This window comes from Rattus norvegicus, chromosome 8, assembly GCF_021556685.1.
Source record: "Rattus norvegicus strain SHRSP/BbbUtx chromosome 8, alternate assembly SHRSP_T2T, whole genome shotgun sequence".
Lineage (NCBI taxonomy): Eukaryota > Metazoa > Chordata > Mammalia > Rodentia > Muridae > Rattus > Rattus norvegicus.
In genome coordinates this window covers 52880273-52907999 of record NC_141541.1, presented here as the reverse complement: position 1 = coordinate 52907999, position 27727 = coordinate 52880273, and the positions used below count along the sequence as shown (strand labels likewise).

The window sequence follows — 27727 nt, the reverse complement described above, 5'->3', positions numbered from 1 at the left end:
TCTGTGATCTTGGGAAGCTGAGACAAAGAGATGGTGAACCCAAGGACATTCTTGGCTACATAGCAAGTACCAGGTCAACCAAGGCTCTGAGACTCTGTCTCTAAGGACCAAAGTAAATACAATAACACAATAGAAAGGAAAACGCTGGTGTCTGTCGGCATAGTCTCAGCAGAGGTGGCAGTGGCTGTGGCTTGGGGAGTATTTGGAAGGCTGTGAGAGGGCAGAGGCTGTGAATTACAGCCCACTGTTTCCAGGAACTTGACCGCGTCTTCATCTTTCTTTTTGTTTTTGGTTTGTTTTCTTTGATTTTGAGACAGAGTCTTGCTCTGAAGCTCAAGCTAGCAACTCATTATGTAACCTACCCTGCTCTCAAGTTCCTGACCCTCCTGCCTGTCTTCCCAGTGCTGGGAGCACAGATGTGTTCTCATGGTCTTTGCCTGTCCTTCCGTTTTCCTCCTGAAGTTAGGAGACAGGCTCAGTTCTCTTGTCTTTAAATTTCTGTTTAAAAAAAATTAAAAACATTCTCTTCATTCTCATACTACTGGCCTGTCTTTTCTCCCTGCTAGTATATGATAGTGTATAAAAATATCATAAGTCTGTTAATATTTTCCTTTTACCTGTGTTCCTGTTTTCTGATCTAGGCAAACTGGTAATCAATCAATCTCTCTCTCTCTCTCTCTCTCTCTCTCTCTCTCTCTCTCTCTCACATACACACACACATCAATTTATTCACATTTTAAAGATGCTTGAACCCTAGAATTTATTTTTTTTATGTGCAGAAGTGTTTTGCCTGTATGTATGTGTGTACACCATATGGATGCCTGTTGCCCAAGAAGACCAGAAGAGAGAATCAGATCCCCAGAACCTCGAGTTACAGACAGTTGTGAGCAGTCTTGCTGGGAACTGAGCTCAGATCTCTGCAGGAGCAGCAAGTGCTCTTAACCACTGAGCCATCCCTGTGGCCCACACTCACTCATTTTGTGTCCCGTCCATCTCTCTCTGCTTCCACTTTTCCTCTCACTCCTTACCCTTAGTACTTCAGCAAGACTTACTCTATTGTCCTGCGTCTGGCGCTGGAGAGATAGCTCGGGGTTACAGGTGCTCGATGCTTTGCCTGATAACCTGGAATTTAAACCTTGGGACTCATGTGGTGGCCAAAGAGGACTGAGTCCTCAAAGTTGTCCTCTGACCTCCTCAAGCACATGGTGGCATGAACACACAGGGATAAATTAATTAATTTAATTTAAAATGAACAAAACAGGGATGGAGAACTGTTTTTGTGTTTTTGTTTCGCTCTGTGGTTTTGTGTGGTCTTTAGTGTTCTTGGAGATGTCAGAAGTCATACCCAGGGCCTGACACACGTTAGGCAAATACTCTACCACTAGGCCACACACAACCCACTCTCTTGATTCTCTCTATTGTTTTTAGCGTTAGCGTGTTGCATGTGTGCCTATTTGTTTGCACGTGGATGCAGGTGTATGCGTGTCTGCACAGGCATGTGGGAGGCAGAGGACAATCAGGAGCCCTTTCTTAGGTACCATCTACACTCCCATCCCACCACCCCCAACCTCACCCCATAGGTTTCACTCACCCAGAACTTGACAATTAGATTAGGCTGTGCAGCCAGTGAACCCCAAGTATCTGCTTATTTCCACTCCCTGGTGCTAGGATCTAGAGCATGTAACCTAGCCCCTTTCCCAAGCTCTAGAAATCAAACACAGGTCCTTGTAGCTTATGTGACAAGTGCTTTCCCTGCACCTTTACTTTTTTGAAGTGTTCTTGGAGACAGGGTCTTATTATATAAGACCACCTTAAACTGATCATGCAGAATAGTGCTGGTTAACAGTTTTCCCTGAGATTGAAACATTGCATCCTACAGGGAAGCTCATCATGCAAGAAGGTAAACAACTTAAAATAGCTTCAGGAAGTCCCTGAAACCGACCAGATTCTCTAGGTCTGGTCCTGCCAGAGTAAGCTCTAAAAGCTGAGTCTGTCTGACATGAAACTGAGCTTCGAGGAAGTCTCTCAGATAAACTGAGCTGCACAGAAGACGCTAAGACCAGACCAACTACTCGGGAGAAGCAGCGACCAGCTGAGCTGCCTGGAAGAGGTGAAGACCAAGAGAGGCACCAAGAAAGAACATCCTCTAACCTGTTGAGCTGCCTGTAGGCTGTGGGTGTACTCCAGGCTCCCAGCTTTTGATAGCTGTCACCCATGCTGCTTTGGTGATGCAACTGTCTGTTGAGGTTTGGTCTTTTGCCATGTATTGTAATGCTAAATGCTGCCCCTCCCCTCAGACCTGGTTGCCCTCAGTGACTAAAGAATCTGCACATATACAAGTGATGCTGTGTAACCTTGTCCCTTAAGTTATTCCTGATTGGTGAATAAAGATGCCTACAGCCTACAGCTGGCAGAAGAGAGGAAGGTGAAGTTTGGGTTCTGGGAAGGTGATAGAGGAGAGATGCCATGGGGTAGGTGAGCTATGAAAGCATGGCTGGCCAATCGGAGTTAAGAGCCTCCCAGATGGAATGTATCAAGTTATAACTCGGGGTTATTGATAGGGAAGGAGACATAATCACACAGTGGGTAGATGTCTGCACAGCTTTAGTGCTGATTAAGGTTTATTATAAATATAAAAGTTGTGTGTCTTTTATCTGGGAACTAAATGATCAAAGGTGGAGTAGAAACCCTCCCGTCTGAGATTAAATATTTAATACAACAAATTCGTAGCCATTTCTGCTCCTGTAAGTAATCCGAATAAAACTCATTGGTTCGCAAAGTTGACTTTGGTGATATCTGTACTTAGGTCTGTTGTGAGCTCCCTATGTGGGGTGAGTAGATGTGAGTCTCCCCAGGAGAGGTTCTGTCACACAGCAGTCAGGCTGGCTTCTAAGTTAGAGCCACCCCCCTACCTCTACTTACTAAACTCTGAGACCACTGGCTTGTACCACCATGCCCAGTTTATCTCAGTGCTGGAGACTGAACCCAAGGCTTCACGTGTGCTAGAGAAGCACCTGGCCAACAGAGTGCTTCTCCAGCCCTTCTTTTGTCTGTTCTTGACAGCAGCCAGAATGATCCTTCACATGATGAGTCACAGCTGATCAACCTTCTCCTCGAAACCTTCCAACGGCTTCTCAGCTCCATGCCCCTGTAAAAATCTGAAGCCATCAGCACCCATCTCTCACCTCACTCATCGCTAATCCTGTCACTCATCTCACTATATCCAGCCATATGGCCTCTCTCCACACCACACCCCACACCTTGGGGCTCGCACGCGTTCTGGTTTATGTTGGAATCCTCTTCTCTTAGAGCATCGTTTGACTTGTTCTCCCTTTGCCCAAAGCCTGGCCATCCTCTCCAATGACTGTGGCACCTTAGCTTCTGCCAGCTCTCCAGTGTCTTCATCTCACTAACACAGCCCTCCTCGGCAGCTGCTGCCCTGTCCACTCACTGCTTGCCTCCCTCCAGTAGACTGTGAACACTGAGGAAGCAGACCTTCCTAGAACACCTTGCCTGGAGGAGCAGAGATAAAGATAACCGAGAAGCTATTCCTGCCCCTGAGGAACCCACTCCGGTGAGTCAGCCGACCTAACAAGTAATTAGAATGGAAATGCTTAAAGCATTTGGACGCCAGAGGCGGAGGCTCTAGAGAAAGGCGCTGTTTGTGATGACAGTCACTGATCTCCTGAGCCTGGCTAGTAGTTAAAACGGTGAGGTCACCAGAAGAGAATGTGAAAAATGACAAACACTCAGAGCCACCTGTGTCTGAGAGTGAAGGACAGTGAAAGGGACCAGGAAGAACTACCTAGACGATGGAGAAGAGTCAATTCAGCAGAGCCTCCCATGACCAAGCTGCTAGGTTGCCTTGTGGGAATTGATTTTTTTTTTATTTGTTCCAAGACTGAGTGTGGTAGCCCACCAGGCTGGCCTAGAACTTGGTGTTTCCTCGGCTATCCTCAAACTTTTCGTCCTCCTGCCTCAGCATCCTCAATGCTAGGTTATAGTTGTCTGCCATCATGTTTAATTAAATAGTTTTATAAAACCTACCAACAGAGCTGGGGAAAGGTCAGCGCTAAAGCTGTTTATTGCCTAGTGTGCCCAAGGCCCTGGCTCTTTAAAACAAACAAACAAAACCCAACAAAACCCAGAACCCTACGAAAAAATATACATCAAAGAGTCCCGACATTTATGACAGTTATTACTATGAACATGTTATATAAATCCATATATTAATTCTCACAAGAACAGAGGCTTAGCAAAGGACACGAGCTCAGCTTCCCAAGTGTATGCATCTGCTAAGAAATTAAGACCTGCTAGCAAGCCATGGTGGCATTTGTATTCCCAGCTCTTGGAGTCTGAGGCAGAAGGAGCTTGAGTTTTAAGCTAGCCTGGGGTATATAAGGAGTCCCTGTCTCAAACAGGAAAAATAAAATGAAACAGGTTTGAACCCAGGCAATTTGAGCATGTACTGGGTTGTTTGTTTGTTTGTTTTTAAAGATTTATTTATGTTTTATGTATTACTTTTTGTTTTGTTTTTATTTTTATTTTTTCCCAAGACAGGGTTTCTCTGTGTAGCCCTGGCTAACCTGGACCTCATTCTTAGACCAGGTTGGCCTTGAACTCAGATCAGCCTAACTCTGCCTCCCAAGTGCAGCAGCATGTAGTCATAACCACTGTGTTATGATGCATCTCTCTGTGACTTTTCATATTTTACTAAACATCTATTGAGGGTCATGTCCCTGTTGTATCCTCTGCTGCCAAGCCTGACAGCCAGTTTGATCCCTGGCACCCACATAATAGGAGGGGGTAACCGACTCCTGAAAGTTGTCCTCTGACATCTGCATCAGCTCATCAATTTAAGAAGTGTAATAAAAAGTTTTAAGTAAACAATGGTAATAAGTGCTGTAGAAAAAATCAGCAGAAGTGTCTGTCGGCAGGATGCCTGTGTAGTGTGCATAAGGCCCCGAGTGGGACCCCCAGCACTGAGTAAAACCAGGGGTGGAGGGGCTCCCGTGTAAGGAAGAGATGGATGGAGACACACTTAGGAAAAGGAGATATCTCTGACTTAGTGGTGAGTAGAGAGAGACCTTGAAGGAGATGGAGAGAGAGAGAGGGCCTGCAACAGGGGAATGTGAATTCTGGGAGACTCGCTTTCTAGAAATAAGGCAGCACGATGATGAGAGTATTAGGGAAGGGCTGGAGGTGGGAAGATCAGAAAGTTCAGGATCATCCTCCAAAACATAGTGAGTCAGAGGCTAGCCTGGGCTACATAAACCTCATAAGAAAGAGGAGGAGTATGGAGACTGGAGAGACAGCTAAGCAGATAAGAACCCTGGCTGCTTGCTATATTAGAGGACCTGGGTTTGATTCCAAGCCTCCACATGCTGGTTCACACCCCTCTATAATTCCAGCCCTCTCCTGGCCTCTATAGGCACCAGGAAAATACTTGCAGCAAAACACCTAAATACTCAGCTATGTTAAAGAGAAAGAGAGACGGGGAATGCAGAAGGGCAGGGGACGCAGCTCAGAGGAAGAGCTTGCCAATCTCCAGCGCTAAACGGAAGGGGGCGGGGAAGAAGCAGTATATGGGGTCATGAAAGGTAATAGTGTGCACTGAGCAGGGGACATTGAGCAGAGATACAGTGGAAGTGTGACAGTGAGACAAGAGGGTTTCTGCTGGAAGAACACTCCAGACAGAAGGAACAGCAAGTGCAGAAGCCTTAAGGTCTAAGTGTGCCTCTCGGAACTACAAGGAGGTCGGACATTGCGACAGAAGGTGGAGCTCTGGAGAGGCAGGAGATAAGGCTAGGAAGATGGGGGCTTCTGGGAGTTGCATGAGATTAAAGGACCAAGTGAAGAGGTTTGTGTGCTAGCCTCACATCCGTTTAAAAGACACATATGCCCGGCGCTCTGGAGGCAAAGGCAGGCAGATCTCTGTGAGTTAGGTGACAGCCTGTTCTACACTGAGACCTTGTCTCAAGAAAACTATTACAAACAAGTGCACATTCATACATATTTACATATATACATATATACCTGCATATTTACACGTGGGCATGTGGTCTTAGAGGGAGAGCAGGAGTATATAAACCTTCTAAATGTATGCCCTTTTAACAATATTTAAATCTTTACCTTGTACATATGAGTACAAGGTTACAGTAACCAAACATTAGCTTAAAAATAAACTCTGTTGGATGATCTGATGGCCCAGTGGCTAAGAGCACTTCCTGTGTTTGTCCCAGCACCTACAGGGCAGCTCACAGCCATCCTTAGCTCTAGTCCCAGGGCATCCAAAGTCCTCTTCTGAATTTCTCAGGTAACGGGCGTCCACATGACGCATGTCTGTATGTGCAGGCAAAACAGGCATCCACATAAAGTAAGTCTAAATAATAAAATAAAGATTCAAATAAACTCTTGAGGGCGAGCAAGATGTCTGCGTAGGTAAAACCGCTTGTCAAACAAGACTGACAGCTCCCCAGAGTTTCCCGTGGTAGAAAGAAGCAAGAACTGATTGCCAGACGTGTCATCTCTCTGACTTCCCGTATGTGATACGGCAGTGTGTTCCTGAACTCTTATACGTCTGTACATGCATACAATTTAAAAACAACAACAAAAACAAAATAACCTCCAGGGCTAGGGATGTAGCTCTGTTGGTAGAGCGTTCCTCTCACATGGGAGGCCCAGGACACACTGGCTTCCATCTCCAAAATTACAGAACCCAGGCATGGTTGGGTATGCTTACAATCCCAGCGCTGAGCAGGGACCACGAGGACCAGGAGTTCAGTGTCAGCCTCAGTTACATGGAGTGTTCAAGGCTAAGCAGGGCTGTATGAAACTCTGTCTCAAAACAATGCAGAGTGCTGGATTCAGCGGTCAAGAGCACCAACTGCTCTTCCAGAGGTCCTGAGTTCAACTCCCAGCAACCGCATGGTGGCTCACCACCATCTGTAATGGGATCTGATGCCTACAATGGTGTGGGCTAAAGTGGACTCACATACGTTAGCCATGTGTTGGGGAGCTCCCACTAAAGCCCCTTTCTTTCCTTTTACAGGTGTGCCTCCTGAAAAAGATGCCTCCTTTTGCTCCTTCCTGCCCTTTTAACCAAAAGTCTACCTCGAGCCTTGACATTCCTTGCAGCTCCTCCTGCAGACATCACCTGTGTCTGTTCTAGAACACATGCGTACTCATGACTAGCTTCATGGTACAATGGCTGTGTGTTGAACTCCACAACGAGCCCTTGTTTCTCCCTTATTCTTTTTTTTTTTTCTTAGTTCTTTTTTTCGGAGCTGGGGACCGAACCCTGGGCCTTGCGCTTCCTAGGTAAGCGCTCTACCACTGAGCTAAATCCCCAACCCCGTCCCTTATTCTTATTACATCAAAATATTTCTTTTTATTTTATGTGTATGAGTATTTTTCCTGAACGTATATGTGTGTACCATGTGCCTGTCTGGTGCTCTAGGAGATCAGGAGAGTGCGTCAGGACCCCTGGGACTGAGAAACCTTTGTGAGCTACCATGTGGACTAGAACGCCTAACGAGGATCCTCTGTAAGAACTGTAAGTGCTCTTAACCTCTAAGCCATCTCTCCAGCATCTTATGATTATAGCTTAAATGTATGTGTAGGTGTGTACACAGGTGTAGAGATCAGAGGGTAACTTGGGTGAGCTGATTCTCGTCTCCAACTATGTGGGTCCTGGAGATTGAACTCAGGGGATCAGGCTTGACAGCAAGCGGTTTTGCCTCAGGAGCCATCTCACTTGCCGCCCCCCCCACTATCTTTTGAACACTTTCCACCTCTAGACTTATTCTCAGTTCCTCCTATGTCTTCTCCTGCGCTTTCCTCTAGCCTTTCTATACTCTCCATTTCTCTCTCTCCTGTGTTTGGACGAAGGACCCACAACCCTACACTTTGGGTTAGCTTGTGCAGCAGGCCATTCCTGGGTCAATCAAAAGTCACTACGACTGCGACTTAGAGACATCTGGAAAGGGAGAGAAAGAAATCGCTCAAGTACAGAATTTCCATGGAGCTTTTTCACAGTAAAACAGTCATAATCAAATAATAGATCCTCACTACTTTTCTCTCCTTGAAAATACGAACTTTGATCACTGGTATAAATGTCGAACGGAGAAAGTTTGAGCCTGCCAGACTAGCACGTGTGATTGCCCACATCCTCTGATGCCACCATCTCCTTGGACTGTCAGGACAGTTTGGTGGGTAAATGCATGTGCTTCCAACCCAAGCCTGACTACTTGAGTTCAATCCCTGGAACACATGTAGTAGAAGGAGAAAATCAGCTCTCTGATGTCCATACACATGGCACGGCATGTGCCAAGCCATTCCCATGTGTGCGCACAAAATAAATAAATAAATAGATGTTTTAAAAACACCTAATCAGGGGGCTGGAGAGATGATGGCTCAGCGGTTAAGAGCACTGACTGCTCTTCCAGAAGTCTCGAGTTCAATTCCCAGCAACCACATGGTGGCTCACAACCATCTGTAAGGAGATCCGATGCCTTCTTCTGGTGTATCTGAAGATAGTGACAGTGTATTCATATAAAAAAAAAAACACCTAATCAGGCAAGACAACATGTTAAAGTCCTTTAGAGTGAGTCCCCAAACCTATGGATGTTGCTAGGAAGAACCATATACTTGGAGACATTAACTGGGTTTATAGACTGACATAGCAGATGGAAGTAGGATTAATACCTGTCCTGACTTTAGAGGGTTTTGTCTCCCAAATCAGTTAGACCTTGACTTTGAGCTGACTTACACCAAATGTATGGCACAAAGCCGCTCCTATCTCTGGGGGACTCAGTAAAACCCTCAGTCATAAATACAATAGCTAGGCCAAGTTCTTTTTCAAGTTCATAAATGAGAACTCAATGCACACAGGGACTGCAACCATTACTTCCTCCTTCTTTTCCTCCCCCTCCCCCTCCCCTCCCCCTCCCCCTCCTCCTTTTTCTTATTTTTTAAGCTCAGGAGGCTACCCTTGAACTCAATGTGCAGGCCAGGCTGGCTTCACACTCTCCATCCATCCACAGCCTCTACCTCTCTAGCGCTGGGATTACAGGTGTGCACCATAGGCCCAGGATGAACTGTCACCTCTGCAATGTAAGGGCACCTTTGTTTATTTAGGAGTTACAGAGTTGGCCTTTCTTTTCAGAAGAAAGCAACACCAGAGACTCTGAGCAGTTCCCTGTTCTGTGATGACCCTGTGCAGGATATTTAAATGGCTCAGCCAGCTTCTTGTTTTAGTTCAAAGACCTGTGGGTCTACTGTACTAATGCACTACGCCCACTCGGAGTTCTTTTGGAGAATGGAAAGTGAGAGTACTGTCTTTACCAATAGTGAGGAAAAACTGGGTGAAACGCTGGAAAGGCTGAAGCAGAAGAATCAAGAGTTCAAGGTCAATATAAGCCACATAGCAAGTTTGGGGTCAGCCTGGGTTATATGAAACCCTGTCTCAAAACAGAGAAAAAAAGAAGAAATCTGGGTAGGTTCTATCCTTACCATTAATGAGTAAACCAACAAAGCAATTTGTGTGTGTGTGTGTGTGTGTGTGTGTGTGTGTGTGTGTGTGTGTGTGTGTGTTGGGAGAGGGGTGTTGTTTCCATTTGAATGAAAAAGAAGATACTTAAACTATATAATTTAATCTTCATAGTAATCTTGTGAAGTTGCTATTAATATTCTTATTTTTGCAAATGAGGCAAATACTGCTATGTCCCTGCAAATCAAACCTAGGCTTGTGACTCTGAACCCCTGTTAGTCACACCATGATACTGATTTGTAGTAAGGAGCACTCAGGGTAGAGAAAAAGACAGTCAACGCCTAGGAGTCCCTTTGAAAACAATTCAGGTTTATTCATTTTATGTGCAAGTGTTTGCATTATATGACTGTTCTCACTCGCACATCTGCTGTCCGTGGAGGTCACATGGGGCACTGGATCTCCTGGAGCTGGAGTTAGGGGGTTTGTGAGCAATCATATGGATGCTGAGACTTGAGCCTAGGTCCTCTGCAAAAGCAACAATTGCTCTTAACCTGTGAACCAACCTCCAGCCAGCTTTAAAGCCAAAGTAATTTATGAGTTCACAGAAATGGGCAAAATTTCGAGTTTCCTTCCTGAAAGTTTCCTTCTCTCATTTGGAAAAAAAATGTAAAGTATGTGTATTTTTATTAGGTTGGCAAAGATCAAGAAGGTTGAGAAAAAACTTTCAGAAAAGTTATGGAGAAAGAGGCCCTTTTCAGCACTGCTGATGGGAATACGAAGTATTAGGCAATCTTTACTGGGGACAGTGGTAATACCTGTCCAAATCACAAATGGCCATACTTGGAGTTCAGCACTTCTGGGGTTTCACACTAATGGCATATCACACAGGTGCAAAGTGGTGTCCAAGGTCGTGCATCGTGCTATTGTGAGGCTCAAATCTATTATATTAGCATTCGACAGGCAAGAGGATTGCCCCAAGTCTGAGGTCAGAGTCTGGGCTACAGAGTGAGTTCCAGGAGAGCTTGGGCTACACAGTGAAACACGGCTTTGTTTTGTTTTGATGAGATGATGGCTCAATGGTTAACAGCACTGGCTGCTCTTCCAGAGGACCCAGGTTCAATTCCCAGCACCCACATGGAAACTCACAACCATTTATAACTCTGGTCTAGGGGGAATTCTGCGTCTTCTTCTGGCCTCCATGCTATTACTTGTAGGTGTTGCATAGACATGCATGCAGGCAGAACAGCCATTCATATAAAGTAAGAATAAAGAGAGATGAGGAGGAGGAGGAGGAAGAGGAAGAAGAGGAAGAGGAAGAAGAAGAGGAGGAAGAGAAGGAGGAAGAGTAGCAGGGCATTCAGTGTACTGAAAGCCAAGTGCATTTCCACTGCATGTTTTAAAATTGCATGTTTTCAGACATCCCCAAGAGTGATAAAAACAATTTCCCAGTTTATTGAGTGTGAGCACTGGTATGTCATATAAGACTTGACAGTCTTATGTTTATGGACAAAGTTCTCTGTGAGCTCACTTGTTAGGTAGAGGTGATCTTTGGAAGCATTTACTGTAACATTTGCTACCATGAAGGGAAGACAGAAATTGATGTCAGCAATGTGGTAGCTCAGAACCAATGCAGAGGGTTTTAAATTTCATTAACACTTTAGCCACACGAAGCCAGACACACCTGTGATTCCAGTACTCAGAGACAGAAGCAGGAGGACCTTTCAAGTTTGAGGCGAGGTTGGTTTGCATGTCTGAGATCTAGACCAGTTAGACTCTATCTCAAAAAAAAAAAAAGGAGTGTGTATGTTAGGGGGGCTGGAGAGATAGCTCAGCAGCTAAGGGCGGGTGCTGCTCTTACACCTCACTTAGGTTTGTTTCCCACCTATATCAGGTGGCGCCCAACTGCCTGCCACACCAGTTCCAGAGGTCCTGTTGTCTTCTCTTACCCTCTGTGGTCACCTTATGTTGTCCATACAAACAAGGACACACAAATAAACACAAAGAATAGTATTTTTTTTAAAAAAAAAATAGGGCATGGGATGGGGATGCAGATAGAGTGTTTGCCACCTAGCATTCACAAAGCCCTGGGCTTGATTCTCAGCAGCACATAAAAACAGGCATGGTGGGACACACCTGTATGCCAAGCAGACCAGAGGCAGAAAGTCCAGTGTCATCTTTGTCTACGTAAGTTCAAGATCAGTCTCAAATAGGTAAGACCATATCTCAAAAGTAACTATTAAAAAAAACCAGCCATCTGACATATAGATATTTAAGAGAAGCGAGTTAAAATTTACAACCAAAAATAAAGCACATGCACTTTAAGGTAACATGAGAAAGGTAAAAAAGGCTCTCTCTCAGTGCCCCTCCCGGCCCCCGGGTGTACGTTGTTTGTCCTCAGGATCAAACCCAGGGCTTTCTTGCCAAATGCTAGGCAAATGCTCTCCCATTCAATGTCCTTCTGCCAAGATCGTCTTATTGGATATTGGTGTTAGACCCCACTAAGTTTTGGACCTATCCCTATGTATGTGGCCCAGGACAATATCTATGACTCAGTTTCCCCACCTGTAAAATATGGATTATCATCTATGATTAGTAAGAACTGAATGCACGGAAAACATTTGGGTTCATAGAAAGTACTCCATAAGAACTAGTTATTTCTGCTCTAAAACATCCAGGCATAAACCAAATTTCGATCTATATACTAGGTCGCTTTGCATCAGCCTGAGAGAGACCAACTAGATAATTTTTCAAGTTCTCCCCAGGCTCGTGTCTTCACAACCTGCAAATATTCTCCATTCTTGCCGCTGCCACCCACCCTGCAGACCTCCCACCTGTGCTAAATCAAGTGTGCTTGTAGGGAGGGGGTTACACAGAATCTAGCGGGTTTGTTTTCTCAAAGGTGGAGGGCGGGAAGAAATCCTGTTGACACAGTTATATAAAGCCTGCCACTCAGTCCCCTGCCTACTACCTCTGAAGGCCGTTATGCATATTAAAGAAGGGGGGCGGCAAATACAAAAGAAAAATAAATGAGAGAGAGTGAGAGAGGGAACAAATCAGGATGCTTGAGGGAATCCACGTGGTCATCAATCTGTAACTGATCAGAGCAGCTATACTGAAGCAAAAAACCCCAGAGCCTAACGCTAAATACATTGCAATAGAGAAATAGTCCACAATGGGGTGTGTTATGTCCTAAGCAGAGTCTTGGGGCTGCTGTTTAATATCCTTTCCCAGCTCCCACCCTCTCGGCACCTAGTAAACCACCAGAAGCAACAACGGAATCTGGTTGTGTGTGCGTGGTGTGAATGTGCGTTTTGCAAACCATCTGGGCCCCATTCTGCGTGGTTGGAACGATGATCGATCCCGGACGAGTTTGGGGAGTTGGTGCTTGACTGTCTCCTCCCTTTCTCTGTTCCTTTCTTCACCCCCTCGCCCCCCATTCTCTCGCCAGGCACAGACGTCTCTTGGTTAGAAGGACGTAGATTTTTCAGCACCAGGAGGCCGTGGACCTCTGGAGGCGTGCAGCACACCCTCCAGTGGGCTGGAACTAGTTGCTACCTGCCTTACTACGACCCACCCCGTCGCTCCCAAATCTGCCACCGGGGGAGGTCCTAGTTAGAGCAGCGCCCGGTACGGGTGCGGGAGACCTGGACCGCTGCGTGACCTTCCTGCGAACTCCATCTCGGCTGGGGGTTGGGTGGAGATGGAGGCTGCTCCGGGTCTGCAGGCAGTGTATCGATCCCTAAGCCTCAGCCAAGACAAATTCTTCGGGCAGCAATCTCTCCCTCCCTCCTTCGCTTTTCCATCCCCTCAGGCTTCTAACGCCTTGCTGGAGGCGCCCTCTCCTATTTCCCGCAATAAAGTAAACCCCGTGGATATTCACCCCACCATCCCCCCCCCCCCCAATCCCCCGCCGCTGCTCTATCCCTCCTCCCTCCCCCTCGACTTGCTAACCCTGCGTGCAGAGCTCGCCGGCAGCGGGCCCCTTCCACCCAGTGTATCATAATGCTCAAAGCCGAGCTTCATCCCACCCCCCCCCCATCATGAGAAATGTGCTGGCGAGCCCCCTCCCACCGCGTGCATACATTAGGGTCTGCTTTGCATGCAGCGGCAGGCTGGAAGCGGAGGAAGAAGGGGCGGGGCGCCTTTGCCCGCCTCTTCCCTCCAGGCCCTGTCCGTTAACCACCCAGTTTCAGCTCCGTTGTAATGTCAGGTCGTTCGCGCAGCGCACGCTGTGGCTCCAACGCCTGGGCTGGGAAAACACACACCAACTTCGGAGAAGGGCACGAAAGCTAGAAGCCCCTCACCTCCCTTCAGCGCACAGTGGACCGAGGAGGTGGCGGAGGCCGACCGTTCGGTTGTGTGCATTTTGGAAAGAGCTCCAAGCATGAAGATGGGAGGGGCTCTTCTTTTATTGGATTTTATTTTTTAAGGCGCGTTCACCGAGAGCCTTGCCATTTTGCATAGAATCAATTGGGCGACGCTTTGGTTTTGCATGGAGTACAATGGAGTTTTCTGGATTCTAGAAGCGTTCCATAAGGGCTAAGCCCGCCGCTCTCCAAGGCAGAGGAGAAGGCTCGCTCCTCCGGGGACCCCAGCAGCCGCGCCGCACTGGAAGCGGTACTCTTGGGCCGCTCAAGTCCCTGCGCGTCCCGGGAACGTGTGTAATCGGCCTCTCGGCTCTCTCGGCTGCGGGCCACCCGCTCCCTCCGCCTCCATCCTCCTGCTGCCCTCGCCCCCTCCCCCCTCTCCCCGGAACCCGCCTCCGCTCCGGGCTCCAGGGCTTCCTTCCCCCCCTCATCTTCCCTGGCGCTGCCGCTCCCGGAGGGCGGGGCATGCACTTATCCAGGTTGCCGGGCGGGAGGAGCCCGGCCCGGGGCTCGGCATAGAGCAGTGGCCTCCGGGCGGCGGAGGCGGAGGCCAGGAGCCCATATGCAGATTGCAGGGCAGGCGAGCGCCACCCGGCGCTCGGCATAGCAGGCCGCGGGGTACGGGCAGCGGGGCGGCGCCAGGCGGGTTAGGCAGGTTCCGGGGCCCGCCGCTCCCCCCCCTCCGCCTCCCCGCCCCCCTGTGTTGTCGCCTCTCCCTCTCGCTGCTTCACTTACGGGGCGAACATGGCGCACAGCTGTCGGTGGCGCTTCCCCGCCCGACCCGGGACCACCGGGGGCGGCGGCGGCGGGGGGCGCCGGGGCCTAGGGGGCGCCCCGCGGCAACGCGTCCCGGCCTTGCTGCTTCCCCCCGGGCCCCCGGCCGGCGGTGGCGGCCCCGGGGCGCCCCCCTCCCCCCCGGCGGTGGCGGCGGCGGCGGCGGCGGGAAGCAGCGGGGCTGGGGTTCCAGGGGGAGCGGCCGCCGCCTCAGCAGCCTCTTCGTCGTCCGCCTCGTCTTCGTCTTCGTCATCGTCCTCAGCCTCCTCAGGGCCGGCCCTGCTCCGGGTGGGCCCGGGCTTCGACGCGGCGCTGCAGGTCTCGGCCGCCATCGGCACCAACCTGCGCCGGTTCCGGGCAGTGTTTGGGGAGAGCGGCGGGGGAGGCGGCAGCGGAGAGGTAAGGGGGCGAGGAACCCCCAGGTCCGGGGTCTCGACCCTCTGAGGAACCCCTCCCCTCCCCCATGCAGGTTTCAGGAGCATCCCAATTCTGGAAACATCCTGGGGTCCCTAACGCGGGGCAAATGGCCCTCCCATCTTAGGACCCCCCCTTATGGGCTGCAGACCCCCAGGCGCCCTTACCCGAAGGTTCAGACCCTTCTGGTTAAGGGGGTTTAGCCTCTGTCCCGCCTTCTTCCCCTGGACCCTTCCCCAAATCCCTTGGCACAGACCCCCTTGCGGGGGTTTCCCATCCCGGGACTGAACCCCTCCTCCCTTTCACAGATTACCTCATCCGAGCCAGATTCCTCCCTCCCTCTGCCAGAGACCTGATCCCGCCACATCTCCGCCTCCTTCCCTGGGCAGATGTGTTACTCCTAGGGCAGTCTTCCCCTTGGACATCTCTCGGGTGGTGGCTTCATCCCGGGCCACGTTCTTATCCTGGTCCGTGGGAAATCCAGGTCCCTTCCTGCACCTTGCTTCGGAAAACCTGACCAACCCTCCCTCCATCCCCAGCCAGGTCTTCACCTTGCCAGTCACTCCCCCTTGTCTCACCTCTACTACCATCCCACTCCCACCTTCTGCACACCGGGCCTCCTCGTTCCGCCCTCCCCCTCGGGGAAACCTTTCCTCTCTACCTTGTCTGTTCTCATCTCTCCTGTGAAGATAACAGCGCTCTTCCCCCGCGTTAGTCTCTTTCCCCATCTTCCAGGACTGCGTTTCCTAGGCTGCTGGTGTCAGGGATTTACCTCCAACTCCACCCCTTTCCCTCCTTTAGACGAAGGACCAGAGGTGTGTTAGAGGGAAAATGACCCAGTGTCCCCCTAGGCTTGGAGCAGAGCTACTTTCTAGCATTCTCCTTGAGAGGAGCAGAGTTTCCCTCCAGCTCTTGAGAAAGGGGGCCCCGGTGAGGGGTGATGTTTGTGGGGGAACTAGGACTGCATCCTCCCAAGGGAAGCAGCTGCTCTCTTACCCCACCCACTGCGCCTGAGAGCTTGCAGCCTCTGGCCCTGGCTCCCTCCCGCCCTTCTCTTTTTTTTTCTAGTCATTTCATTATTGATCCACCTTTTCCTAGGCCAATCCTGGGTCTTGGAAGGGGGTGGAGGAAAGCCGGGTTGGGATGAGCGTAGATAAAAAAGGACAGTTTTACCTTAGTGTGGTGGCGGCAGTTGTTACTGCTTTGGGTTGGGAGAAAGAGGAAGATTATGAAGCCAAGTTAGTCTTTAGAAGGAGGAGGTAAGGTTATCTGCGATTCCTTGTGGGAGACTCGACGTGGGTGAGGTGAACAGTTGAGAACCGGGATGCTTTGATAAGCGGTATTCTGCCTTTTTCAGTGAAAAGGAAAGTTGCCCTGGGAAGGAAGTTGAGTTCAGGTTCAGTCAGTGGCGATGCGCATTTGTTTTCCATTGGATGCAGAAAGGGCAGTTTGAATCGCAGGGGAAGGAGGGGGAGAGAATGTGCTGGGGGATTCTAGGGGGAGGAAGAGCAGCTGCCAGGGGCTGAAGTGAAGGGGGTGGGGGGAGTAGTGCAGGGGTTTGCTGCTCTGGAGTGCTGTTGATTGAAACAGAAAGGGAAAGATAGCAACCAGCCGTTTCCTGCGTGCACTGCCGTTGGGGCACACAAAATATCCTGGGCAAACCCCTTGTGGCGCATTATGTCCCGCACCCCTTTAGATTTACCAAAGGCTTCTGGAGGGAGGAGATCCTAGGGCTCCCTGCCTCTCCTTTCAAGGAGCTGGTCTCCCCCCCCTTCCCCAAGTTTTTAGTTTTCCAGCCTCCTTTTAAAAATTGTTTCTAAGGCAGCGGGCTCAGGAGGCTGACAACAACCGCCTCTGACAGCAAGGAGGACATGATGGGGGCGTGTTCCTTGCTATGTAGCTGCAGCATCCTCTTTCCCTGCCTCCCTTGCTCTGTCTCCACCCCCTTTTCCCAGCCTTCAGAAGGCAGCTTCAGTAAACAGGGTTGTTTGTGAGTAATTGGTTGCCGTAGATTATTATTATTATTATTACTATTTTGAAAGGCCAATTCTGTATTCTTTGAGCTAAGGACACAGATCCCAGGTAGTTGGAGAACCCAAGGCCTCATATATGACAAAAAAGCTGAGCCGAAGTTCAGGTTACTTGCATGGAGTTGGTGCTTACCTGTGAGTCGATTTTTGTCTTTTTTTAAGGTACAGCAGCAAAACCAAACACCACCTTACATTGACATATCATTCAGCTGCCTATTTTCGGAATTGAGACTAGACTGGTTATATGTAGAATTCTAGTCCTGTGTACGCTTGAGTAAAATAAGAAAGTCTATTAGGGGAAGTTGGTCTGCTTTAAGGGGATCCCTGAGCCGGCGCGTTCTGTCGCTTGGCATGCTTGTGCATCTTGTATCGAAGGACCATGTGTTCAACTTCTAAATGTTCTCATCACATATTCAAAAGCAAAGTCAGCGGCTTCCAGTCATTAACTTTTCCAGAGACTGATTAGAGAGAGAGAGAGACAGACAGAGAGACACCTGGATTCAGGGACCTAATGTGTGGGATTCTATCTATCTGTGGTCTTTGACCAAATATCAGTAAAGTTTTAGTCAGGTACCAGCAGTGTCTTACCTGTCCGTGTCATGAGAGGGCTGTGAGCTAGCTCTTTATTTCGCCTTACTGGTAATTGTGGTGTAAAGCTCGTTGAGGAGTTCCAGCTACTGCCAATGAGATGGAGTATAACAGGGAGGTGTTCTCTTTAAAACTCGTGCCTTGTGAGGAGAGTGATTGACTCCTTGCGTCAGATTCCAGTGCTACTATTTTTCTCCCGACCTGGGCTTGAATGAGCTGTTGGTAAGCTTTCTAGATGGTAGCTTGAGGCTGTCTAGCACGGGCTGAGAGTTACGTGTTATTCATGGTGAACCAGGGTGGCTTTCAGCAGAGAAGCCGAGCATTCCGTGACATAGTCTTACACATCGGCGATAGAGTTCCACGGGGCTTTCTGCAGGCCGATACGCTTACAGGATCCTAAAGGTTGCCTCTTAGAACTTATTCATGCTTCTTAGGAAGTCTCCTCTGGCCTCTTGAAATGGTTAAGGGACCCAGATGGATTCTGACCTCTTTGAATTGCGGTTTACTCTATGTGAATGATGACTTGGAGTTGCACGTAATCAAAGCGAGGTTCTAAAGCCGTGTGATGGCACTTCCAGATCCCCCTGTAGGAACCGCGTTGTCCACAGGAGACCTATCCTCCGTTGCCATTGGCTCTTTGCTCTCCTTGGATAGAAATCCCTCTGGTAACAACAATATGTGAGTCCTTGGGACTCCATTCTGTTATGATGAGTGTTTTTTTGGTTTTGTTTGTTTGTTTGTTTGTTTGTTTGTTTGTTTTTCCCAAAATACATAGATGTTTGGTGTCCTGGGTGTGTTAGGAAGTGGACCTGAAGCCTTACCTGTAGGATATCACGAGGTCTGAGTCCTGTGCTTCCTTTCCATGATCTTCAAGGTGTCAGCAGCAGCTGTCTCAGGTCCATCTGAATAAACACAGCCAGGCAGCATCTTCTGTTGACTAGAGTCTGTGCTACCTTGACATAACGCTTCAGAAATCTTTTAGCAGCCAGCAATCCTCATTGATTTCATGTGCCTTTCCTATCACCTCTCCTCACGTTAACGGCGGTTTTCTCTTGATCCCAACGCTGCACACTTTAATTATATGTGATATTAAGACTGAATTACAACATTGGTGCATATTTGTATTCATTCAAAGTCTCAGTGACATCCCTGTGGTCTGGGGCGGGCTTTTAGATTGGACTTAGAAAAGAGGGTAGTTCTAGCTGGAAGGCAATTGGGGAGGGTCTGTGATTTTTTTTTTCTTACTCACTCCAGCCCCTGCCACCCAACCACTGTCTGTTAGGACACACTTAACAGTTCTTATGTCTTATTTGTTTGTTTCTGAGTTAGGGTCTTACAGTGTAGACTAGACTGGCCTTGAGTTTGTGGAGATCTGACATTCGGCATTTCCTGAGTGCTTGGATCAAAGGCGTTGTGCCACCATGTCCAACTGGGAAGTCCACTTTTACCTTAAACTTCTGATCTATAAATTTATTGTACTCAACTCTTTCTGTTCCATTTTCTGCTCACAACTCTTTCTATTCCATTATATTACTCCCCTTCTTCTTGTTCTTGTTCTTTGTCCTCTTCCTCTTCTTTCTTGTGGTCGTCGTCATCATCATCAAGTCCCATTCTTGCCCTGTAGTCCTTGGTTGTTGTGGAATGCCCTTCAAAGACCAGACTAGTCTTGGATGTGTCAATCTTCCTGCCTTGGAGTCCCCCAACTGACATCACAGGCATGCATCCCCACACCCTGACCAGAATTTCTTATTCTGAGTTTATTTCAAGAACCAGAGTAAGTGAGACTCTTTGGTGCCTTTTAGTATCAGACTGCACACTCGCCCATCTCACAATCATTATTATTAGGAGAAAGTTCTCAGTGTATGGAAATGTGTTTTGCTGACATTGACAACAGACATGGAGAGTCATCGTGTTAGGCTGAGCTATGTTGCTCATGGTGACCTTGAACTCTAGGCTCAAGCGGTCCTGCCTTTGCCTCTGAAGTTACTCGGACGACAGACACCACTGTGTCTGACTTGGAGATCAGCTCTGAAATAAAATGCTGAGTACCTGTAGAACCCCGGTGTTATCTCCTTGTTTGGCTGGATTTGTTTTCATGGCTGAATTTTCTTTCCTAAACGGAAACTATTTTCGGTCTGGATGGTATATACATTTTTACGTGTATAAGCTTTTAAATGAAAAAAGGACTCCAGCTCATCTATAAATCCAGAACAATAATATCTCCTTTGAGTTAGTTGTTAGAAAGTTCTGAAGTGGATATTAAGAATTCCGTCTTAAGCTAGTGCGCTCTCTCTCTCTCTCTCTCTCTCTCTCTCTGTCTCTCTCTCTCTCTCTGCCTCCTCCCCCAGCAGTGTACTATGTCTCCACCCTTCTTTCCCAATTAAGCATCTCAAGGCACATGTTCCTGGAGGAAATGGTTCACAATAGTGAGCTCCCTTCTGATTTGAAGTTAGGAGAAAATGCTCCCATTTGGGCCACATTTCTCATCTCTGCTCACCTTGGAGCTGTCCTTCCAGCGAGCAGCTGTGCAGCCCGTGACAGCCAGTTGCCTCCCTTACTCTGTGGCTAGAGGGGGTGGCAGCAGTGCTCTCGCCTGCTCGGAGGCGTGACAGACTGCAACTCCTCTGTCTCTTTTGGAGACTCACTGTGTTTTAATTGTAGGTCTCCTAATTAAGATCTCTTTGTGCCTGCCCACATTCCTCTACTGCTGGCACAGAGCTTCACCTCCCTTCTAGCACTTAACTGAAGGCCTTCAATCGGGCCTTTTGTGAATATCTTGTCTCCATTCTTCTACCAAGGTGGAGAGAGCCTGGTGGCCTGGGTTTTGGGGAAGGGGGAGCTTTGTGGCTGTCACTGTAGTAGTAGGAGCCTCCCTGAGGATTGCTGTGATGGACTCTTATTTCCTGGGATTAAGACAGAAAAATTACTAATGAGTCTGGCACGATGCACCTACATTTCAACCAGATTCTTAACCCTCTAGGCACAAGTAGGAAGTGGATGCTAAAGACTGGCATAAAGTGCTGGCTCCGGTCTGCCTCATCAAGATCGGCTCATGAAACCTGAGAAATTAAGTTTGATCATGGATTAAATCAGAGACCTTTGATTTTTGTGGGCTGCTAGGTTGTAAAGTTAAATAATAAAATGAAATTATTGATTGACCCCAAATTGTACCAGGTTTTGGAAACAGATTGAATAAAATAGCTTTGGTATTGGGGTTAGCTTTTTTACTAGACAGGCGCTTTAACCAACTAAGCCACCGAGCCAGAACTAGCTTTTTAAAAATTATATTTATTGGATATGCACGCGAGAGCCCATACGAATGTACGAGTATACATGTTTTAGCATTTATAAGGAGGTCAGAGGATAACTTGTAGAACTTGATTCCTTTCATCATGTGGGGCCCAGGGATCAAACTCAGTTTGTCGCATTTGGCACAAATGCCTTTACCTGCTGTGATCCAGCTTATGGACCCTGAACTATTTTTTTTCCACTAAAATTGCTTGCTAATTGTAGGTGCCAGTATTTCTTGAGGTCAGGAACCAGCTGAACTTCCAGAAGAGTTTTCAGAATAAGATGGAGTAATTTCTGTAAAAGATAACTCAGCTTCGGTTTCTACTGTACTGGTGCTCAAAGTGTAGCCCGCCCGTTCACAGATCTCATGTGGTGCGCTAGAGGACATGGGAAATCTTTGTGGAGAGTCACAAAGGGATCTTAAGCCTTCACCTGGGCCCATTGCTGAACACCTCACTGCACACATCACTGCAAGGTAGGCAGAGAGGGCCATTTTGTTGTTGCTGTTACTGTCCTTTCTTAGTGGTGAAGCCTGAGAGAAGGACTCACAGGCTCTTTTATGGCATGCTTTAAATAAGCTTCAGGCCTGTGCCCTTATACCTGAGTGGGTGGTTTTATGGCCTAATTCTCTAATTGCTGGCATTTATGACAGTGTGGATGCTACTGGCCCTGTGGCTGAGGTTGATGAGGTACTGGGAATAGGGAGAGAAAGGGGGCCCTTTGTTAGCCTTTCATTTTCCCCTTCAATAAGGTCTCTCAGAGGGCCCTGAGGAAAGACTCAGACACTAGAACTGAGAGAATGAATGACTTCCCATAAAATGGTTCTTTATGTTTTAAGAGAAATGAGTTGCTTTTCTTGACCTATCCAAAGAAATCCATACCACCACTGCTAAATATTTCAATGAATTTTTTACCTTGTCAGGTTACACACCTCCTGGGAAGGCCACCATGAGGCTGAAGCCATTACCTAAAGTTTGCTTTTAAAGACCTGACTTGGCAATTGTAGACTTGGAGACAAGTTCCCCTGTAGGGTTAGTACTCAGCTTCCTGGAGGCCAGGCTTGGTTTAACTTTTTAAATTTAGACTATAGCACCCTATTAGATTTTAGTTTAACAGTGGTATCAATGTAATAGTTAGTTGGCAGTTTTCTGCACAGCGCATGAAAATTCCCCCTTCATTGAAATGAGTAGTTGTTTTTCTATTTGACAAAGAGACCGGAGGGATTTCCCCAGATGTATTACCTCTAATTCTTGCTGCGGCAAGACCATATGAGGTACCAGTGGGTGGGGCTTAGTTCCCTGCTGTTTGTTTCAGAGTTGGAATTTCTCTTCTATATTTTATCTGTTTTCATGCATTTCTGGTTTTGTGTTCTGTTGAGATGTTGGAGCACCGTGAACCTTTTCTAACATCTGTACTGCCCGAGAGCTCTGCCCCTCACTATCCACACACTGCAACAGCAGTGTCGTTCTCATTTGACTGCCGCAGAGTAACCGTGGCTCTGTCTGCAAACGGGAGAGAACATGAATTGTGAGGAGTGGTTTTGGAGGGAATGTTTTCTTTGGGCTGGCTTCTGGACTTGCTTCTAAAAACTCGAGAAGTTAATCACACGTTCATAACAAACACCTCACTCCTAGAGCAATAGATATTGATAAGGTGCCTGATGTTAGCTTTTGTCCATGCATCAGAACAGACTAATTTTTAGATCAAACGCAGTACTGTCCCTAGATTATAAGCAGTAATTATAAGCAGTAAAATCTCGAGGATAACATCTCTTTAAGCTTGGTTAATGAGGAAATCCTTTTGTAATCTCTCTGACTGGAGGTTTTTATTTGTGCATATATAAATGCCTTTACAAAGGGGATGGCAAATCTCAGAGTCTAATCTACAGTAGTGTGAGATAATAGAGCACAATGATTAGGGGGCTGATAAAACAGGGCCCTGGATTTACACGGCCTGGGTTCAAATCTTAATTTAGCCCTGTATTAGCTGAATGACCTTGTAGAGTTTAACTCCTTCGTGACTTAAGCTTCTTCATTTGCAAATCAGAGGTAATCATGCTTCATAAGAGTGTTTATTGTGAGACTTAATTAAGACCATGCATGCAAAGCACTTAGCACTTTGCTTAGCACATAGGGAGCCCTAGTTATTATTAGAATGAGAAATTGAACCAACAGGACGGCTGTGATCTTTTCATCATAACTGGATTGTTTTATTACTCTGTGGTGTATGTGTGTGTGTGTGTGTGTGTGTGCGCGCGCGCGCGCGCGTGCGTGCATACAAACCTATCTTGAGCGCTGTGGTCGACCCCAGCCCTGACATGACAAGTGCCCTGTGTGTCCTGACTTCAGAATGTTACTGATTTTACTTTGGGTTTCAGGTTACCTGTAAGCTAAGTAGAACCAAACCACAGGACAACGACCCATCTTGGTAACAGTAGTTCTCGTTGATAGCCAAGGAAAACATAATCAGAGATAAGACCCAGAGAGGGAGAGAGAGAACAAGGAAGGTTGGCTCTAGTTGTGGAACCATCGGGCCCAGGCAGCTGCGTAGGAGTTGCTGTCCTTGATCCTTATGACTAATTTTCTTGTCTCTCTGTAGCCCTGGCTGTCTTGGAACTCACTGTGTAGACCAGGCTGGCTCACAGAGTTCCGTCTGCCTCTGCTTCCTAAGTACTGGAACTAAAGGTGCGCACCACCGCGCCTGGCTGTGACTGATGCTCTTCATCTTTTTATTAATGTAATCATGTGATGGTTGCTTAATCAAAACTAAAAGCAAAGGTTTCTTTTCTTTCTTGCTCTTTTGCCTCCCTGGTCTGATCCTTTGGTCTGTAATTGATAACTATTTACACTTATCCTCAAGTTTCAATCGACAGAATCCATCTTGTTTGATCTAGAGATATCAGTGCAATTAACAGTTTAATTATAGAATTGATGCTGAATTGTAAGTTACAAGTTCTGGGGACTGAAGCTTTCGAGAAATAGAAATAATAACTTCAAACAGTAAAAAATCTAGTTAAAGTTTTAAAATAATTAGTAGAAGCCAGATGACGGTGTTGGCACCCCTTTAACCCCAGCATTTGGGAGGCAGAGGCAGGCAGGTCTCTGTGAGTTCAAAGCCAGCCTGGTGTACAGAGCAAGTTCCAGGACAGCCAGAGCTACACAGAGAAACCCTGTCTTGAAACAAACAAACAAAAAAGAAAATATACAGTTCTGTAGTAACTTTCTCTCTCTTTTATTAGAACTATTCTTACTTTGGGACTAGAGACTTACTGCTCTTGTAGAAAATGTGGGTTCTATTCCAGGTATACACATGGTGCTTCACAACCATTTATACATAACTCCAGTTCCATGGGACCTGAACCCTCTTCTAACTTCGTCAGGCATCAGACATGTGCCTGGTGCTCGATCATGCATACGTACTTATGTACATATATACAGGCAAAACACTTATATGTAAAATAAATCAAAAAACGTTTTTTATTTGTATGAATATTTTGCCTCCATGTATGTATGGTCACTGGGTACATTGCAGTACCTTCCAAAAGAGTGGGTGGGGTGCCCTGGAACTGGAGTTAGAAGTATGTGGAGTTAGCAACATGCTGGTGCTGGGAAGAGACTCAGATCCTCTGCAAGAGCAGCAAGTGCTCTTAACCACTGAGCCATCTTTAATCTTTCCAGCCCGGCAGTACCTCTCTTAAATGAGAACATGTTTGGGGCCAATGAGGTGGCTCTGTAGATCAAAGGTGTTAGACACTGAACTTGATGACCTGAGTTTGATTCCTACAAGGCACATGGTGCACTTCTTCAGGCTGTCTTCTGACCTTCTTCATACATATGCCATGGTACGCGCACACCTGTACTTATGTACACAGGTTCACGCGCACATACAAAATAAATAGAACCCAAGTTTTAAAAGGAAATGCTCACTAACACACACGTGCCATGCTTTGCAGTCCGGGTGATGGTTTTCCTTAGGTCGTGTACCTAGGAGGTGGCAGACCTAAGATTCAAACCCTGATGTGTCTCTACCTCTAAGTTCACTCTCCACTCCTCCTCACTGGGTGAAAGTCCTTTCTCTTCCCACCCCCAGCCACTGCGGAGTCCTGTCCATTATTCGGTCGTAGTGTCTCCTCAGTCTGGCCCTGCTGTTCAGTCCTGAGGGTCCAGCTTATGTCTGTTACTGAGGACCATTATGGTGTTCTAATTAGCCACCCTGCCTTTTCATTGCACACAGTGTGGCCAGTGTCTTCCTTGGATGGAGATAGGACTCTGTTACTAATTTTCTAAAGCCTTTGACATCTCATAAACAGGCGCTTTTACGTCCTCGGCCCCTTGTAGTTCACCTGGCTTGCATGTCTATGCCTTATCTGCTTAGTACACGTTCTCGCTTCTTTGCTATATATATGTACATCACACAGGGGGTACCGTTCGTGTTCTGTCTGGTCTTTATGCCCTGCCTTGGTGCCACTTGCAAGACCTTCACTTCTTTACTTGTCTCTGACTTACTCAACTCTGGCTCAGCGCAGACCTCTGGATGGCAGCCCTCTCATGGAACATTCACAGATGCTGCTACTGAGTTGAAATTCAGTGTCTTCTTTTAAAGAACTGGGTACCTGACCCTCAAAGAGTTTACTTAGCCCAGGTTTCCTTTTATTATAGATACCGGTGAATTCTTCTCTCTTTGCCCCAATAATTTATGACTACCTTTCAAGACTCGGCTGGTTTCTAAATCGTTGCTTGTTTTACAGTGGTAACTTTTTGTGTGAAGTGGACCAGTGAGTATTTATTGAACTTTTAGGAACACTTTGCAGGATTTACTGAACTAGGAGAATGTGTGCAACTAGATGATTCTGACTTTTTTTTTAAATGATGATAATAGGCTGGGGAGACAGCTCCATGGGTAAGAGCGTTTGCTCCATGGGTAAGAGGTGAGGTCCTGAGTTTGGGTGCTCAGCACCATGTAAGAGCCAGGTGTGGCTGCATGTGCCTGGAACTCCAGTACTGAGCTGGGCAGGGACAGGTGGATCCTGGGAGCTCACTGGCCAGCCAGCCAGGTACAGTGAGAGACCCTGTGCAAGGTGATAGCGCAGAGCGAAGGGTCCTCCCCTGGTCCTCTATATGTGCATGCGTGCACACCCCACATACGTGTGCATACACACAAGTAGGGCAGAGGGAAGCATACGAACCATCACAGGACTTGCTAACGAATCGTTATTAGTTACTGTTTGAGAGAGGGTTCAGAGACCCATCTGCCTCTGCCTCCCATCCAGGACTTAGTTTTAAAGGCACTCCGAGGCAGGGGTTTGGAAGTGATGTTGGGTTTTCTTTCTTTTTTTTTTTTTTTTTTTTTGTTCTTTTTTTCGGAGCTGGGGACCGAACCCAGGACCTTGCGCTTCCTAAGTAAGCGCTCTACCACTGAGCTAAATCCCCAGCCCCGATGTTGGGTTTTCTGATTAGTTGGCGCTATCTTTTATTTAGATAGCATTTGGCACTGGTCATCCCCTTGCTTGAACGTTGTTTCCATTTCTAGGTTCCTTAGCTGTAAAAGAATGAGGAGACCTTGGAGATGGTTGTGAGGAGACTCAAAGTCTGATGACATAATTGGAAGTCAGTAAGGAAAGGCTAATCAAGTGGAGGGTTAAGAGATAAATTGCAATTCTTCAAAGACTAGCTCCACTGATACTAGGATAAGAGAAAATAGGTTTAAATTGATTGGGGGTGGGTGGTGTTGAAAAAAGAACGTGCTGCCAATGATGGTTGTCATAGTGATGGAAAAAGGTTATCAAAATAATCCTCTCTGGAGGTAGATTTTAAAAATACAGTTCTGCCTACATATGTATAAAGTGACCTCTCTCTCTACTCCCCTTCCTGTGAATCAATAAATATGGCTCCTTGAGGACATGGATCAGGTTTTATATACTTTAATATTCCTCAAGGGATCCCAGGGCCTCACTGGCTTTTCAAGGAGTATTTGATTTGGATTATCAATTTATGACGATAATTAATTTTTGTAGTAAGCTTCCAGAGAAATGTCTTTATGGAATAATGGTTTTTGTAGTGGTTTTATAGGAGAATAAAAACTTTTTAAAGTGAGGCTAAAAGACAAATCTTAGACATCAAAAAGAGCCAGGAGTACGTAGACGTGGTCCTCACACAGGAATGAAGAAATTGCCTGGAGGGGTTATGCCTGTCTTCTGCTCCAGAAGCCCCTGCATAAGGAGCAATGCTTGCAAGTTGCTTCCAGTCTAACATCACTTTGCTTCTTGTGACCCTTGGCTTTTGAGCATGTGGAGGGCTTGCAGCACTCAGAATGAAACCTTTTTAGATATGTTGGGTTACAGAAACATTTCCTGTACAGTCAGACTGAGAACTGTGAATTGGGATTATTCATCTAGATTACTAAAACTCTGGGCGGAATTCATACTCACACCAGGCGTCTTCCCACCACCAGGCCTCCCTTGCACTGTTAAACTGTTAGAATTTGTTAATTTAGTACTGGGGATTGAGTATCTATGCCTTTTTCTTTTAAGTAAATTTCTACTGATTTCTTCTCTGTAAGTTTCACCAAGTCCCTTCAACCAGTTATGCTTGTACAGTTTATAGAAGCAGCAGGAATCCTGTGAGCGGCACCAAAGCAAGGGCAGGCCACTCCCTGGGTGTGTGGTTGCTGCCATTAGAGAGAAGAGCAGACTCAGAAGTCATTTATAAATTGCTAACCATGCTGGTCTGCACTCGCAGAGGGGAGAAGACAGAAACACGGAATTCCCTCTTACT

The 27727-nt window shown here is 47.2% G+C and overlaps 1 protein-coding gene across 9 annotated transcripts in view; it reads left to right on the top strand.

The window, feature by feature from the left end:
- Positions 1-14569: 14569 nt before the first annotated feature.
- Kmt2a (lysine methyltransferase 2A) overlaps positions 14570-27727 on the top strand; it is a 75823-nt gene continuing 62665 nt past the window's right edge. For 6 of the 9 annotated variants that reach the window (XM_087561881.1, XM_087561879.1, XM_087561880.1 and 3 more), the window contains exon 1: positions 14587-15030. In XM_087561881.1, coding sequence (XP_087418007.1) covers positions 14602-15030 — 429 coding nt within the window. In that variant the 5' untranslated portion in view covers positions 14587-14601. 9 annotated transcript variants of the gene reach the window in all.